At 38.7% G+C, this 15688-nt stretch overlaps 2 protein-coding genes across 2 annotated transcripts; both read left to right on the top strand.

Moving 5' to 3' along the window:
• Positions 1-3385: 3385 nt before the first annotated feature.
• Positions 3386-4799, top strand: LOC125202526 (60S ribosomal protein L9). Its single transcript, XM_048100931.1, has 3 exons — positions 3386-3822; positions 4353-4475; positions 4605-4799. Exons 1-3 carry the CDS (start codon positions 3448-3450, stop codon positions 4689-4691), a joined length of 585 nt encoding a protein of 194 aa, XP_047956888.1. The 5' UTR covers positions 3386-3447; the 3' UTR covers positions 4692-4799.
• Positions 4800-5679: 880 nt separating this feature from the next.
• On the top strand, positions 5680-9776 carry LOC125190497 (stomatin-like protein 2, mitochondrial). The gene is made up of 9 exons (XM_048087852.1): positions 5680-5933; positions 6865-7108; positions 7215-7364; positions 7893-7950; positions 8058-8150; positions 8515-8613; positions 8827-8918; positions 9083-9142; positions 9247-9776. Exons 1-9 carry the CDS (start codon positions 5767-5769, stop codon positions 9508-9510), a joined length of 1227 nt encoding a protein of 408 aa, XP_047943809.1. The 5' UTR covers positions 5680-5766; the 3' UTR covers positions 9511-9776.
• Positions 9777-15688: the final 5912 nt, after the last annotated feature.

Consider the following 15688-nt stretch of genomic DNA (forward strand, 5'->3'; position numbering starts at 1 on the left):
GAAAATTCATAAATTCAGTTAATTACAAAATAACGATTCATTGAGATCATGTTCCTGTTGAATGATTGTCGGGTCGGGCAACAAAGTAACTTCACCGATTGGCGTGTTATTGGCTCATCAACTGTTCCACATCTTTTGCATATTGATCAAATCCCAACTTTAATCAATATCCAAGCTCTTCGTTGAGATTTTGTTGCATTACACTCTTTCCCTCATAATCAAGTTGTTGAATACTAGACGATGCAGCCTTCATAGAGTGACTCTCCATGAGCATTGGTCTGAGGACTCCAGTTCCATCCATCCGTTTCATCTTGTAAAAGCAGCCTCTCACGACTTGATTGACAAAGATATGGCTGGCGAAACGGGAAACCTCCAATTTCGGCCAAATGCCCTATCCTGATACCCGTCTTGCACCATGTCGGATAATCCCGATACCCAAGTCAGCTATTCCATACCCGATGTTGCGGGTACCCAACCCTAACCCTGCAATTTTTTTAATCTAATTTTTGTGTTGGTGCAATGATAGGAACTGTTTGCTTTTAAACAACACCATTCTAGCTAAACATTAGATTCTTAGATTTGCTACCGTGGGTGGAGGTGTCGGTAGGGTGGAAGGCGGAAGGTGTAACTACGGGTGAATGAGTGGAAGAGAAGAGATTATAGAAATAACCATAAAACAATCCTAAATTCCTAATAAAACTAAAATTAAAAATTAAAAATCTCTAAATTATTAAAAATCGGGTATTAGGCAGGTGTATCGGGTATTCCCGTTTGGCTATATACGATACTTTCAAAACACATAATTATACCAAAAATATGCTACATAACCGAAATGGTCTTAAATTAATAACATGCCCCAAGTTCATGATACTACATACCAAGTCGAATGTTCAAAAAAGAACTAATGACAGTTCTGTAATATTGGGTTCTAATAACCCTTATTTTATTCAAGATAGTCTTAATTAATAAAAAATAATTATAAATTTATAATTAATTAATCATATAATCAACAATCCCCAATTGAAAATTGCTTCCCGCGATCCAACAACAGAAATCTCTCCCCATTCGTTCTGAGTACATCTTCAGTTCTCCTCCTTTTTCCTAAATTGTCAAATGAGATCTATAATGAGTAAAATTTTTAAAAAAAAGTACTATAAGAGCATCCGCAGCGGTGCTCAACGCACCGCTCGTCCGTCCGTGCCGCTGAGCACCAAGCCGTCCGTCCGCCAATGGAGCTTGTCCGTCCGTGCCGCTGAGCACAATTACGTGGCAATTGCTGATTGGCCAACGGCATAGCCGTTGGCAATTTCATTTTTTTTTAAATTCGAAATTTATTTTAAAAAATTTTTTTAAATAAAAAAAAAATATTTTCCCACTTCCCAAAAAAAATATATCCGTTTTCTACCCACTTATAATTAATTTTTCAAATTTTTTTCCCCAAAATTCACATTTTCATCTATAAATACCCCCACTCCAACACAAAAAAAATCACATTCTCATCTATTATCTATACTATCATCATCTACATTCTCTCATCTTTTTTCCTCCTACTCTATCATCTAAATTCCCACCACACTACACAATGTCCGGCTCCGGCGATCACCCTTCCGGCAATCGCGGTTGGAACCACGATTGGTTCGACTCCGAGGCCGGATATAGTCCGAAACCCAATTTACGGCCCCTCCTCAAACCCAAGGTTCGCAAGCTCCGGGTGGCTACCGTCCTTACCCGGTGCACGACCTAAACGCCCCGGGTTCGGGTGGGCACCCGAACCCGGATCGAGAGGGAGCAGCAGCTCTACTCCTACTCCTACTCCTCTGTTCCTACTCCTCATGTTCGTGGCACCCGCACCCCGTACACTCCGGGTGAGATGATGGCGATGTTCAAAGCCTACTTGGCAAACTCTCCGAAGATCCGGACGTCGGCACGAACCAAACCGGGGAAACTTATTGGTGGCGCATCACTCGCCTCTTACAATGAAACTCCGGCGGGAGGGAACCATATATCGCAATGATAGTATGGTTTGCAATTGCATCTACAGATGCAACGAGGCAATCGGGAAGTTCCAGGGGATTTACCTCCAGGAAGAGCGGTCGGCGGGGAGCGGCACGAACGAGCTCGACATCATCACCGCCGCCTTGGCGGCATACCAAAGGGAGGAGTACAAACCGTTCAAGTACCTCGATTGTTGGCGGGAGGGCGCCTAACATCCGAAGTATAGGGCGGCATAGCAAAGATCCTCCTCCAAATGCCCCTCCTCCAGCAAACGGTCGAGGTCTGGTAGCTCTATCCTCCTCCGATGATGTGGCTACCCGGCCTGCCGGGAACTTAACTTCAGGTAGCCCCGAGCCTTCAGCCTCGAGCGGGCCTCCGCACCGGTCGGAAGGAAAGAAGGCGACGACCACCGCCGCCGCGCCCCCAGACTCCATCCGCCGCCGCCGCTTCTCCCTTTGTGCCTCCTCCACCCCGACCAACTCGTTGTGGGCCATATTAAGTCAACTTCATATGACCGATACGTCTCACATGACTCCGGAACAACTTGCAACACACGAGCAATTGATCCGGGGTCTCAAGAGGCAATTGGGGTTAGAAGAATAGTCTTCCACGTTTGTAATTTTTAATTTGTAGGATTTTAATTATGTATTTTTTATTTTAATTATGTATTTTTATTTTTAGTATTTTAATTATGTAATTTGTATTTTTTAGGATTTTAATTATGTAATTTTTATTTTATAATGTATTTTTATAATGTAGAAATGTTTTTAATAATTGGAGTATTTAAATTGAATAATAGAATGGTGGGACCCTTGAGCTTGTCCTTAGCTAAGAGCACGGATGTGGGTGTTGTGCTCTTAGCTAAGGACAAGAGAATAAAAGTGGGTCCGGGCCCACCTCCGTGCTCTTAGCTAAGAGCATGGATGGGGATGCTCTAATGAGTACTCCCTCCGTCCACGATTAAGAGTCCCATTTCTAAATGGCGCGAGTTTTAAGAAATGTTAAAAAAAGTGGGTGGAAGAAAGTTAGTGGAATAGGGGTCCCACTTATATATATTAGTTTTAAATGATATGTGAGTGAAATGAGTTAGTGGAATGTGGGGTCTCTTTACCATTTATGGTAATTATAAACCGGGACTCTTATTCGTGGACGGACTAAAATAGAAAAACGGGACTCTTATTCGTGGACGGAGGGAGTATAACGGTGTACCAAAAGAATTAGTCATTCTTATATACACCGTACATTGAAATGATAAAAGTTATTATTGGGTCATACTAGGCCCAATAGAGTAGAAACAAAAAGCCTGGTAACAAAGCCCAAAATGAACTAGGGTTTTACGATTCCATCATTCTTTCTTCTCCTAATATAAATATGTTTCTCCTGGATTTCGCCCATTTGCTCTAAACCTTCTTCTCTTTCTCTACAGAGCACCCAAATACTTGACCTCTCAAAATGAAGACGATTTTGTCCTCCGACACCATGGACATTCCCGACGGCATCAAGATCAAGGTCAAGGCGAAGGTCATCGAAGTCGAAGGCCCGAGGGGAACGCTCTCAAAGAATTTCAAGCATCTAAATCTCGATTTCCAGCTCATCACCGACGAGGAGACCGGGAAGAAGAAGCTGAAGATCGACGCCTGGTTCGGAAGCAGGAAAACCACCGCCTCCATCCGTACGGCGCTCAGCCACGTCAACAATCTGATCAACGGCGTTACCAAGGGTTACCGCTACAAGATGAGATTCGTGTACGCTCATTTCCCTATCAACGCCTCAATCACTAACAATGGAACCGCTATCGAGATCCGAAACTTTCTCGGGGAGAAGAAGGTAAAGTTTGTTTATTTCAGCGTTTTGTTTACCGTGTTTATAATTTAATTAGTTTGCTCATTGATTTGCTTGATACATTTTTAGTCTGCTATTTGCAATTTAATTAATTTTCTCACTTCTGTATTTTCATTATTCAATCGTTATTTGGTAATTTTTTTCCATCATATATTAATTCATATTTCATGCAATATGTTCAAGCTGCTTGATTCTATGTGTTCTGAATTTAATTTTAAGTTGAAACTCTAGATTTATTGGTGATTTTATATGCTTATTGTCGAATGGGATTGTAATGAGAAATAGTAAGAGATTATAATTATGTGAACATGCCATGTATTCCTCTATGTTTGCACCAATGCTATTGTTTTGAATTTGTCTTATGTTTTAATGTTTGGTACAATGTTATGTCATCAGTAAGGGTTGTTGATGATATCATGTGCATAAACTAGCCTTTTTTTGTTTGGGTGTTAAATGGCTTAGTTGTTTTTTTAATTTGTGCTCTGTGTGATGATTTGCAATTCCTCCTACAATAGGTTAGGAAGGTTGATATGCTTGAGGGAGTGTCGATTGTGCGATCAGAGAAGGTCAAGGATGAGTTGGTGTTGGAAGGTAACGACATTGAGCTCGTTTCTAGGTCTTGTGCCTTGATAAACCAGGTAATGAACACCCCAAAAACTCTGTGGTTTTTTGTTTTATTGTCAATATAGAGCTGCATAGCTGTGGAAGATCAAGTCCAAGCCTTGTTTTCTTTGTCCTTACCACTCCTTGTTTTGTTTGTTGGACAGAAATGCCATGTCAAGAACAAGGATATCAGGAAGTTCCTTGATGGTATCTATGTGAGTGAGAAGGGAGCTATTGCGACTGAGGAATGAAGTCACAAATTTATGTTTTTATCACTTATTTCCCTTTTCTATATCTTGTTTCGCTGTTGACTGCTGAGACTTATATAAATGATGAATCTGCAAATTTTGTGTTTGTTACTCTGATTGAGTGTATTGTTCTCTTTTTGTGCCAAAATCTATATTGCGGTCTGCCATTTATATAAGTATGTTGCTTATTTATGCATATGGATTGCTTGCTCAGGATAATCTTAATCTGTGTTTAGTAATTTTGTTTAATTTGTTTTAAATATTTTAATTTTGCTTAATTTTGTTTGCTAACCTCACATGCCTTTTATATCAATAATTTTCAAAATTTCAAATACACATCTGAAATTTACCTGTATTTCTAATTTTTCGGTTATATTATCATGAAATTACACTAGTAAAAATGCTACTAGTGCCTAATAATTACCAGAGAGGGTTATGAATTTCCGTCGTTGGCAACGAAAAGCCGTTCACTGGGGTCAAAAGTTCAAATACTCTGTTAAAATGCTACTAGTGCCTAATCAAAAGTTCTACTTCTAGAATTATACTGACACATACTCCATTCATTTTAACGAAATTGAGACGTTTCTTTTGGATATTAAGATTAATAAATTTTTGTTTGGTGAGTTAAAGTTGATAAAGAATAGAGTAAATAAGTGAAGATGAAATAAATTATGTCAAAAATGAATTAGAAACCAATTGTGACAGTACATAGTAACTGATCGTTTCTACATGTTAAACCAATTTATTTTGCAATGACTAGTACATGACTAATAATTTTAGTTGTTTATATGATCGACCTTAAATAAATCATATGTAAAGTGTTGGAGAAAAAACCTGTTCAACAGTAATTTAGTAGTTTCCGGTAAATAACACACTTTTATTATGACATGATTTTTCAAACAACCTAGAAATGCAAGTGAATGTAGTTGGATATGTTCATTTCATAAAGATTATAAATAAAATAAATAAAGGTTATATAAGAAGAAGTCAATCTGGGTTTAACTAGGGCTTTTCAAAATATACACTGCTGCTCAATTCCCCAAACCAATCCCACACAGATTTCTCTCCGAATTTGAGGATGAATATTGTCAAATCTAACTCTTTCAACAAACTCGCTCGATCGGCGCTCAATTGCCGCCGAATCTCCACCGCTCCTCCTCGCCTTCTCAACGAGCTGACTGCTAACGCTTCGCCGTATTTCTCCACCGTCCGCCATATTCGTCATTTGCGCGACCCGGACACTAGGTATTCTCGATAGCATTTTATAGATTTCCCCCTTTATATTTCCTTCTGTTTGAATTCGTTTGTTTTTTTCTTTCTATTCCTTCGATACATCTTCATCTATGTCGTGGTAGCTGCTGTTAAATCAAGTTTAGCTATTTATCCGACATTTCCGATTTACTATGTGTCATCTTCCAAGGGGCGGTGCGATTAAGTATTTTTTATCCCAGTCATTAGGATTTCTCCAATGCTACTCTCTCTTTCAAAGGATAATGTTAAATTCTTCAAATCATTGTCCCACATCGGCTTGGTGATGATCCTAGCTTATCTATATAAGTGTGGATAACCCTCCCCCTTATGAGGCCTTTTAAGGGGTGAGTGGCCCATTTCTAATATGGTATCAGAGGGCCCAAGTCGATGATGGTTTATCTCTTTATCTCTTCTCTTGCCTACCCACGTGATGGAAGTCCGATGTGTCATTCCGGCCCACACGTGAGGGAGCGTGTTAAATTCTTCAAATCATTGTCCCACATCGGCTTGGTGATGATCCTAGCTTATCTATATAAGTGTGGATAACCCTCCCCCTTATGAGGCCTTTTAAGGGGTGAGTGGCCCATTTCTAATAGATAAACCCCCCAAAATTACAAAGTTTCAATCCTGCTCTAATCTACTACGGATAATTACCAACAATGTTAGTTTTTCACAAAACTACTACGGATTTACAATTATCTTCTAACTGTGATATATGTGGCAATTTGTATGAGAGTCGAAATTTTCGAAAAATAAGATTCTAGGTTTGGATAAATATTTGGAATGCTTGTTATTTAATGAAGAGTTTTTAGAATAAGGCTTATACAGAGTTCCTCCTATGACTAGATTTCCTGATTATTGGAATGATATTTGATACTCCATTAATTAGACACCTGATAAAAGATTGTGCTGACTTGTGGTGAAGGTATGAGATTGCCCCGCCCATAAACTGGGGAGTCCGAATTGTGCCAGAGAAGAAGGCCTATGTTATTGAGAGGTTTGGGAAATATTTGAAGACTTTGACTCCTGGAATCCACTTGCTGGTTCCATTTGTCGACAAAATTGCTTATGTGCATTCACTGAAAGAAGAGGCAATTCCTATTCCAGACCAGTCTGCTATTACCAAGGACAATGTCAGCATTCTAATTGACGGAGTCCTCTATGTCAAGGCATGTAGGCTTGTGGTGCTATGTCTTGTTATTTGACATGTGTATGAATTACTATGTTGAATATATGGATTGTTAACATTGCTATTTCCTTTTTTCTCATTTGCAGATAATGGACCCACAGTTGGCATCGTATGGGGTTGAGAATCCATTTTATGCTGTGATTCAGCTTGCACAGACTACCATGCGAAGTGAGCTAGGTAAGATCACACTTGACAAGACCTTTGAGGAAAGGGACACTCTCAACGAGAAGATAGTGGTGAGTTATTGATATCTGGTTTTTAAACTCTGATTCTTTTGTTTATTGGTAAAATCTTAGGCTTTCCTGCCTAGTGTGGTAGTTTATAATCAATGTTCCTTTTGTTCCTCTAGTGTGTCATGCAGTATCTTTACTTGTGAAAATTACATTGAACAGCTACGAATCTGCTGAAAGTTACATTGAACAGCTACTATGGACTTGTTTACATTGAACAGTGGAAAATTACATCGAACAGCTTCCATGAACTCATTATTTATTAACAGAAAATAAACTGAAGAGGTCTAACAGATTGATTGGTGGGTACATTATGTCCCACATTTACTTGAAAATTGCCTTCATCAAGTTCTTATATCCATTTTGGCGCATCATAAAATATGTATCAGCGTTCAGAAAACATATGTAGATATTTGTTAGTTGTTGGTAATTCATTCTGCATATTATGCATATCATCTAGAAGTCTAGAATTGCTGATTAAGCTTTCACCTTATGCACATACTGGACTGACTGTTCTACATGTGTGTGGTGCAGATTTCCATCAATGAAGCTGCGAAAAGTTGGGGATTACAATGCCTTCGTTATGAAATTAGTGGGTTGATTTTATCAGAAGAAATATTTGTGTGTGCATTTGGAAAAAATCATACAAGTTTCTGCTCCATCTAATTTATTTTCCGGGGTACTTTTTTACCAAATTAGGGGATATATCTCCGCCAAGAGGAGTTAAGGCCGCCATGGAGATGCAAGCTGAAGCAGAGCGCAAGAGAAGAGCTCAAGTTTTAGAATCTGAAGGTAATTTGTCTTAAACTTAAGCCCGCTCATGTCTTACAATTGTTCTGTCTGTGAAAGCTATCCTGCATCCACAATAATCACAAGTTTCGTTAATATGACTGACAGAAAATTCTGACTATTATCATATTAATGAATTAATTATTTGCAATATTTTCTTGATCATTAATGATTAGGCTAAATTCATTTATTCCAAAAAATATATTTCTGAAAAAGTAAAGGTATGTATTAGCTCTTATCTGGCCAATAATGAAAAATTACATGCTGCTTGTGGTGTTAGCATGTGCAATATATAAGGAATTTAAGGTGGTGCATGCATATTTATGCTTCTTTCCATTCACGAAATTAATTGTCTGATCTTAAACAGGAGAAAGACAGGCAAATATTAATATCGCAGATGGAAAGAAAACCTCTGTGATCCTTCAATCTGAAGCTGCAAAGATGGACCAAGTCAACAGAGCTCTAGGTCAGTTATCTCATTTGTGTTTGCACTTTTATGCTGGTGATACAATTTCCATGGTTAATTGATATTTATGCCTAAAAAGTTGAAGTTGGGAGTACGCTTGCCTTTTGTATTCCTTTAAAGGGATTTTAGCCATTTGATGCTTCAAGTTTTTATTTTTATATAAAAAATTGGGTTCTCCAATTATGCTTATCCCTTAAATTTTTGCTATATCAGGAGAAGCAGAAGCTATCCGTGCTAGAGCACAAGCAACTGCAGAAGGGATAGCTGTGGTATCAAAAGCCCTAAAGGAACATGGTGGTGTTGAGGTGAATCTCTTTTCTTTATTGATTAAGTATTATTTTTCTGTTTTTATTTATTTTTGTTTGGGGTGTCCTGTAAGCACTACAAGTTTGAGACACACACATACACACATCATCTGGATCGGGTATTGTGTAATGCATGATAAGACCGTAATGCACTGAGTATGCAGGCAGCAAGTTTAAGAGTTGCTGAGCAATATATTCAGGCCTTCAGTCAGCTTGCAAAGAAGGTAAAAGTCAAAAGCTTAGTGTCAAATTATAGAGTCACCTCTTTCAGTGAAAACTTTGAAATTACTATTTTGTCGAGTTCATTCTTTCCTTATGATTCTTCTAGGGCACAACTATGTTACTACCCTCGAATCCTGCCCAACCTGCAAGCATGATGGCCCAAGCCTTTTCAATATACAAGAGCATGATCGTTGATCAGGCTGGCATTGAGAAAACTGAAAGTTCAGAATCCAAAGCTGAAGCTGAGACAGAAGATCCTAGTCCGCCTTTGGAGCTTGGTGAGGAGAGTTCCCCGGCAACTAAACCTGATGTAGAAAAGCGGACGAGTGCACCCATATTTTCTCTACAAAGCACGAAGAACAAGAAGTAAAAGTGAGGGCGCTGTATTTTGTGGTTCCATGCCTGTCTGTGTGTTTCATTTTGAGATAGGTGAACTAATAGCTGTAGAGATAGAGAGTAAAAGATGTGCTGCAATATTTTTGTGCGGAGTTTATATTGCATTCATTAATCATGGCAAGCATTACGAGCCAGCACCAGAATTTTAGAAAATAATTGGCCATTTTTCAGTCGGGATTAATCTGATCTGTACACAGATATTTACATCTTTGTGAATTTCTTTCTTGATTGGGAATCATATGGATTTTTTGTGCGTTCTTGCTACCTAAAAGATATGTATTTGTTATACTGTACATAAACTCCAATAAAATAAAATTAGGCCTCAATGATATTCTTTGTCAGCCATTTTAGATATATTTAGCGTTGACACCAAAATGATTTATTTTCTTCTCGTTAAATATACGAGTAAATTATTCATTTATTTCGAAAGGATAAATTGTTCACTATTATTGCATCGCCATTTAGAGTAGCTGGATGGATCCACATTTGGACTTTTCTTCTTTGTATGCAGATATTAATTTTGTATTTTGTGATAAATTTCTGCTCTATTTCCTATCACGATATTGACAATCAATAGTGTAGCATGGTACTATCATGGTCCAAAAAAGTAATTCTTGATCGACAATGATATTACTTAATGAAGGCTTTTGTCACTGCCCCAAATAGTCACATTAATTTCTTGAAAATGTTATTCTCACTTCTCAGGGGAGCTTTGATTTTAGTTTTATCACTACCCTTTTGTTGTATTATTGCACAAGAGCATCTGCAATGAATCTATTTAACGAGATTATTTAGACAAAATCTATTAGCGTAATTATCACATGTATCATGCCTCATAACTTGAATTAATCATACTTTAAGAATATTGAAAACCTAAAACATGCTTTTACGGAGTAGAATAATACCTAATTAATTCTCAAAGAATTGAAGATGGCTAGTGACCTTCTCCACGTGTAGCTTTAAGTACTAGACCACAAATCTTATATCTGGTTTCCAGGCGTACTCTAATATCGGTGTGTCTTGAAATGCTTTAGAATCTTAGGACTTAAATAAAGAAGACGAAGAAATCCTTTTTGGAATAGGACTCAAATTCGAAATCTCCTAATTGGGAGAGATCGAAATTTTGAAAATTGCAATATGAGAGATGTGTGTATTTTTAAATATAATTTTGTCTATTTATATTAAGTTCGCTTTGGCGGAACGGGGATCTATGGAAGAGCGGATATAGAGTACAGCTGCACGATTTCTTTCTTAATTAAATTGAGCCGCGATTTAATATAAGTTATAATTGGAATATTACGACGGCCACTACGAAGTAATGTGAACTCTCCCAATCCAGTCCGAAATTATAAATGTGTCAGGTTTCCGTTTATCTTTCATTTCCGTGCTTAAGATTAATATGTCCATTAATTAATTAATGTACAGCAATGACTTAATTAATTACTTTCTTAATAATTCAGTGGACTTAGCATGAAACACTCATTTATTATTAAGTAGAGTAATCATACTCAGTAGCTAGGTTAGAATAACAAAAGCAAGATTTGTGGCTATAACAAGGGACATTATCAAACGAGACTCACCTGGGTGCACGATTCAATATAATAGCAATCCTAGCACCGTGATACTTCGATCTGCTTGCCCAATGCTCAGGGATAATTGGAGCTCACAGCTTCCTTGAATTTGATAGAGAGTCGAACGTCATGTCAATCTAGTATGCTCAATGTAACCTACATTGATTAAGAAATAATGTTATCAAGACCTCGCCTTTCGAGTAGATAGCCCAAGAGGCAAGTCTTCTTTGTTAGATGATCAAGTTCGTTAGCATACCACACCAATGCGTCTTATTTCGGTAAAGACTTGAAATGTCTGGGCCCGACATTGCAACCTTTCTCGATGGGTAGTCTAATTCCATCTAGGTTGTGAAATTCATATTTTTCTTTGTTTTAGAACTGGCCGTATTGCCTTAAAGTGAATAAGCGCCCTGGCTTCGGTCTACTAAAACAAGACTTAGACTTTGTTAAGTTAGCTTTACCACATTTAAACATGCATTAACATCCATTAAATGTAAAACATAACAACATTATGACAAAAATAATGTGTTTTATTCATTGGAAAATAAAATAAGAGTTTCGGTATTCAATCACTCGAAAGCATTGATTTCTAGTATACAAACTCTAACAATCTCCCACTTATGCTCAAAACACTTTCGAGTATCACAAAATGTGCTAACGTACAAAAATCTCCCGCTTATGCGAAGCGGATTGAGGTCTTGAATTGGTGAACTCCCATTCCTTCAACATGGCTTTCATACGGCACCGCCTAACGCCTTCGTGAAAGGATCTGCCAGGTTGTTTCGACTCAATCTTGACCACTTGTGTATGTCTCCCTCTACGCACTATATCTCGAATGATATGAAATCTTCACTCTCTACATGTGCTTGCTCGCCTTATGAGCCGTGGTTCCCTCAATTTGCCCACGGCACGAGTTATCACAATAAACGTGCGCTTGGGCATGGTCGTAACCCTAAGTCGAGAAGGAAGTTCTTAAGCCATCTGACCTCGCTGCATTATCAGCGGCTACGTACCTCGCGCAGCTTCCATGGTAGAGTGCGCAATGTTTAAACACCTTTCTTTAAACTAGCTCCACCTCTAAGGTAAACACATATCCGGAAGTTGATTTCTCGAATCAGTCGGCTGAAAGTCGAATGCGCCCATATCCTAAGAGACCAGAGCTGTGCATTGTAACTAGAACATAGTCCTTAGTCGATTAAGTCTTGAGTATGTTCTTTTCACCGACGTCCCGATGTCATGGCGAGGACTGATTGATATCTTGCTACCATGCAGCCGGCTTCATGAGATATCGGGTCTAGTACAAAGCATAGCATACATGAGACTACCAGGCTGCCGAGGCATATGGTATTCTTCTCATCTACCTTTATCTCGGATGTTTGTCTTAGGACACATCTCTTGAAGGCATGGATGCCATGTCTAAGGTAGGAAACCTTTCTTGGCATCTTGCATGCTAAAACGTCCTAGTACCGTTTCGATGTAAGATTCTTGGGATAAGCACAACATTTTTCTTACCTCGGTTCTAAGAACCTTGATACCGAGAATGTGTCCTGCATCACCCATATCTTTCATCTCGGCCCAGGCCCGGACAACCCAAGTTCGCAACGATGACAACATCTTTTTATTGTTTCCCGATTAGAAGAATGTCATCTACATACAAAATAAGAACCTGACATTTCCTTTTTCAACCTTAACGCCTGCAGCAGCTTTCATTAGGGCATTTTTCGAATCCAAACTTTTGAGCAGTTTAGTGGCTCTTAGTTCCATGATCTGATCTTTTTACTTGAGATCATAAATGGCCTTAAGCTTCCCGAACCATGTGTTCCTTGCCCTTCACTACATAGCCTTCGGGTTGTTCCATGTAGATGGTCTCCTGAGACTCCCGTTTAGAAACGCGGTCTTAACGTCCATCGCCGCCCTACTTCCCAATCCATGTAAAATTTTATAGACAAAAGATATCCCCGGATCGATTTGAGCATGGCCACTGGGGAGAGGTCATTACGTGGCCGATACCTTTCACTGGGTATACCGCATACTTAGTCTTGCCTTGAAGACTTTAACTTTCGTCCATCGGGTCCACGTTTACGTTTGTATATCCACTTGCTCCCAATGGCGGTACAGCCTTGGGTAGGGCGGACAAATCGTGAAGCGTCTTTGTCTAACATAGATTGTAGTTCCCGAATCCATTGCTTTCACCCGTTACTTATTATTGATCGACATCAGCCCTGCTGCAAAATTCAGGATCCCGGTACATTCTTTGTCCGAGGGTGATCCATACACTCACCCAAACCAATGTATCATCGGGCTCATGTGAGAGACCCTCCCGCTGCCGGCGCGGCTTTCTGATATCACGGGTATTAGTTGAAGTTTACGGAATTGTTGTTACACTTGGTAATTATTCTTGGGGTAATGGAAGTTGAAACTTGAGTTAGCTCTTACAAATGATCTCCTTCTTCCGAGACTTATGATTCATTACATAGTCTTCCTCTAAGAATGTGGCATGAGTGCTCACAATCACTTTGATCTGAGACTATAGAATTCATAAGCTTTCGTTCCTCTGGAACATCTACATAACACAGGCTTCGTCTAGATTCCCTGACTTAGTTGGATCCTTTTCAATACATGGCCGGACACCCCTCAGATATTCCCAGATTTGACTACGCCCATTCCACAACTTTCATGTAAAATTTAGTAGACAGATTTAGAAGGTAAGACGTCTAAGAGATATTAGTTTTGCGAGAAAGCAAGCATGACCCCAAACAAGCAGGTAACCGTCGTAACTCAAATCGTGATCGACCATATTTAATAAGGTCTATTCCTTAACTCGACCACGCCATTCTGTGGGAATTGTGCCAGTAGCGATCGTTTGGGATTGATCAGCTACCGATAAATAGTCCAAAAACTCGGCACTTAGGTATTCGCCTCAACGATCAGATCAGCGAGCGTTGATACTCTTACCATGTTGCGTCTCTACTTTAGCCTTAAAGCTGCTTGAAGCTTGTCAAAAGTTTCGAGACTTGTAGCGCATCAAATAGATGTATGCGATTTTCGAGTAATTATACGTAAGGTGGCGAAATATCGCTCGCCCTTGCCTCTCATGACATTGGTCCACACATCGGTATGAATGAGCTCAAGTACTTCTTTGGCCCTATTCCCCTTTGATCTAAAAGATCTCTTGAGTAATCTTGCCTTCGAGGAACGGGACTCGCACTTCGAAAACGGTTCCTTCTCAAGACCTTTAATAAAGATCTTGATCAACCATCATAAATCCTTCTTTCGTTGGCATGACTCCAAGTCTAAGGTGCCATAAATGCGTTTCATTCATTGAAGTTGAAGGTTCTTTCTTTTCTTAGAAATTTTCGATGTAGCATTGAGTTGATTTCGTTGATTAAATTGTGTAGAAGTGATCGTGCAGATTGTTTTCCATGATACGCAAACAGAATATAAGAACCATCTTTCTTAATAACGCAATTGTCATTAAAAGAAATCGAATATCCATCATAAGACAATTTAGAAACTGAAATTAAATTTCTTCTAAAAGAAATTTATCAACAAAACATTCTTCAAAATCAAAAATCTGCTCTATTTAGAAAACGTAAATAACGTACCATTTACGGCCGCCGCCGTAAACGTCGCCCAGGCCCCAGACCTCTATCTCACGATCATGTAGCCGTCTTGTCACCTGCATCGAAGTCGGGATCAAAACATATATGATCAGTTGCTCCGGTATCAATAACCCAAGTATGAGTAGATGTAAAGCGAACATGACTCGGCTACTAGAGCGTAGTGCATGCAGCAGCCTTGCCCTTTTTAGGACAATACGGCTTCCAATGACCTTTCTCTCCACACTTGAAGCATTTTTCGAGTTTGCTTCTTGTCACCTTGTTTCTTCTTTCCCTTAGCATTGTTGGCTGCTACTTGGTTCGGTGCCTTTTCTTTCCTCTTAGCATAGAGCCCGAGGAGGAATTGAGCGCGTGCTCATCATGGCTACTTTAGCTTGAACCATGGAGTCCTCCTTCGGCCCGAAGTTCGATCGGCAACTACGCTAAAGTATAATTCCGTTTGTTCATCTCAAAGTTGAGCTTGAACTGCTGGAAGCTGGGAGGAAGACTGCGAAGGATTATAGTAACACGGGACTCAGGATCGTCGTCCCTCCCAATACCTCCAATCTGGTTGAAATTTATTCATCATCTCGAGGACGTAACCGATGGAGACCATATATAAACTATAAGTTCATAATTATCGCTTAGACATTTGGGTTATGGTTTTAATTAATTATCCTTTAGCCTTAAGGCAGATTAAGACTAATTAAATTCTGTTGGTATTTAATTTACTGGATAATTAAATCTTTTATTATCTTTAATATCTTAGTTTAGGAATTATTGTTCTAGAATTTAATTCTTATTCACGTCATTCTATAAGATATATCTAAAATAAAGTACATTATTTATAATCTTAATTAGACATGAAAAATTAAATTCATATAATTTCCAAGTTCAAGATTAGGAAGAAAATTAAAATATATTATTTAATGTAATCTTATATATATCTTATCTTATTATAGATTCTAGATATATTATATTT

Source organism: Salvia hispanica, chromosome 1, assembly GCF_023119035.1.
Source record: "Salvia hispanica cultivar TCC Black 2014 chromosome 1, UniMelb_Shisp_WGS_1.0, whole genome shotgun sequence".
NCBI lineage: Eukaryota > Viridiplantae > Streptophyta > Magnoliopsida > Lamiales > Lamiaceae > Salvia > Salvia hispanica.

Bases quoted from the DNA above. Each gene is read 5' to 3' on its own strand.
- LOC125202526 (XM_048100931.1), top strand. From the start codon at position 3,448: ATGAAGACGATTTTGTCCTCCGACACCATGGACATTCCCGACGGCATC. The intron at 3,823-4,352 runs GTAAAGTTTGTT...CTCCTACAATAG, and splicing joins ACTTTCTCGGGGAGAAGAAG to GTTAGGAAGGTTGATATGCT. The intron at 4,476-4,604 runs GTAATGAACACC...TTTGTTGGACAG, and splicing joins CTTGTGCCTTGATAAACCAG to AAATGCCATGTCAAGAACAA.
- LOC125190497 (XM_048087852.1), top strand. From the start codon at position 5,767: ATGAATATTGTCAAATCTAACTCTTTCAACAAACTCGCTCGATCGGCG. The intron at 7,365-7,892 runs GTGAGTTATTGA...TGTGTGGTGCAG, and splicing joins CTCTCAACGAGAAGATAGTG to ATTTCCATCAATGAAGCTGC. The intron at 9,143-9,246 runs GTAAAAGTCAAA...TGATTCTTCTAG, and splicing joins TCAGTCAGCTTGCAAAGAAG to GGCACAACTATGTTACTACC.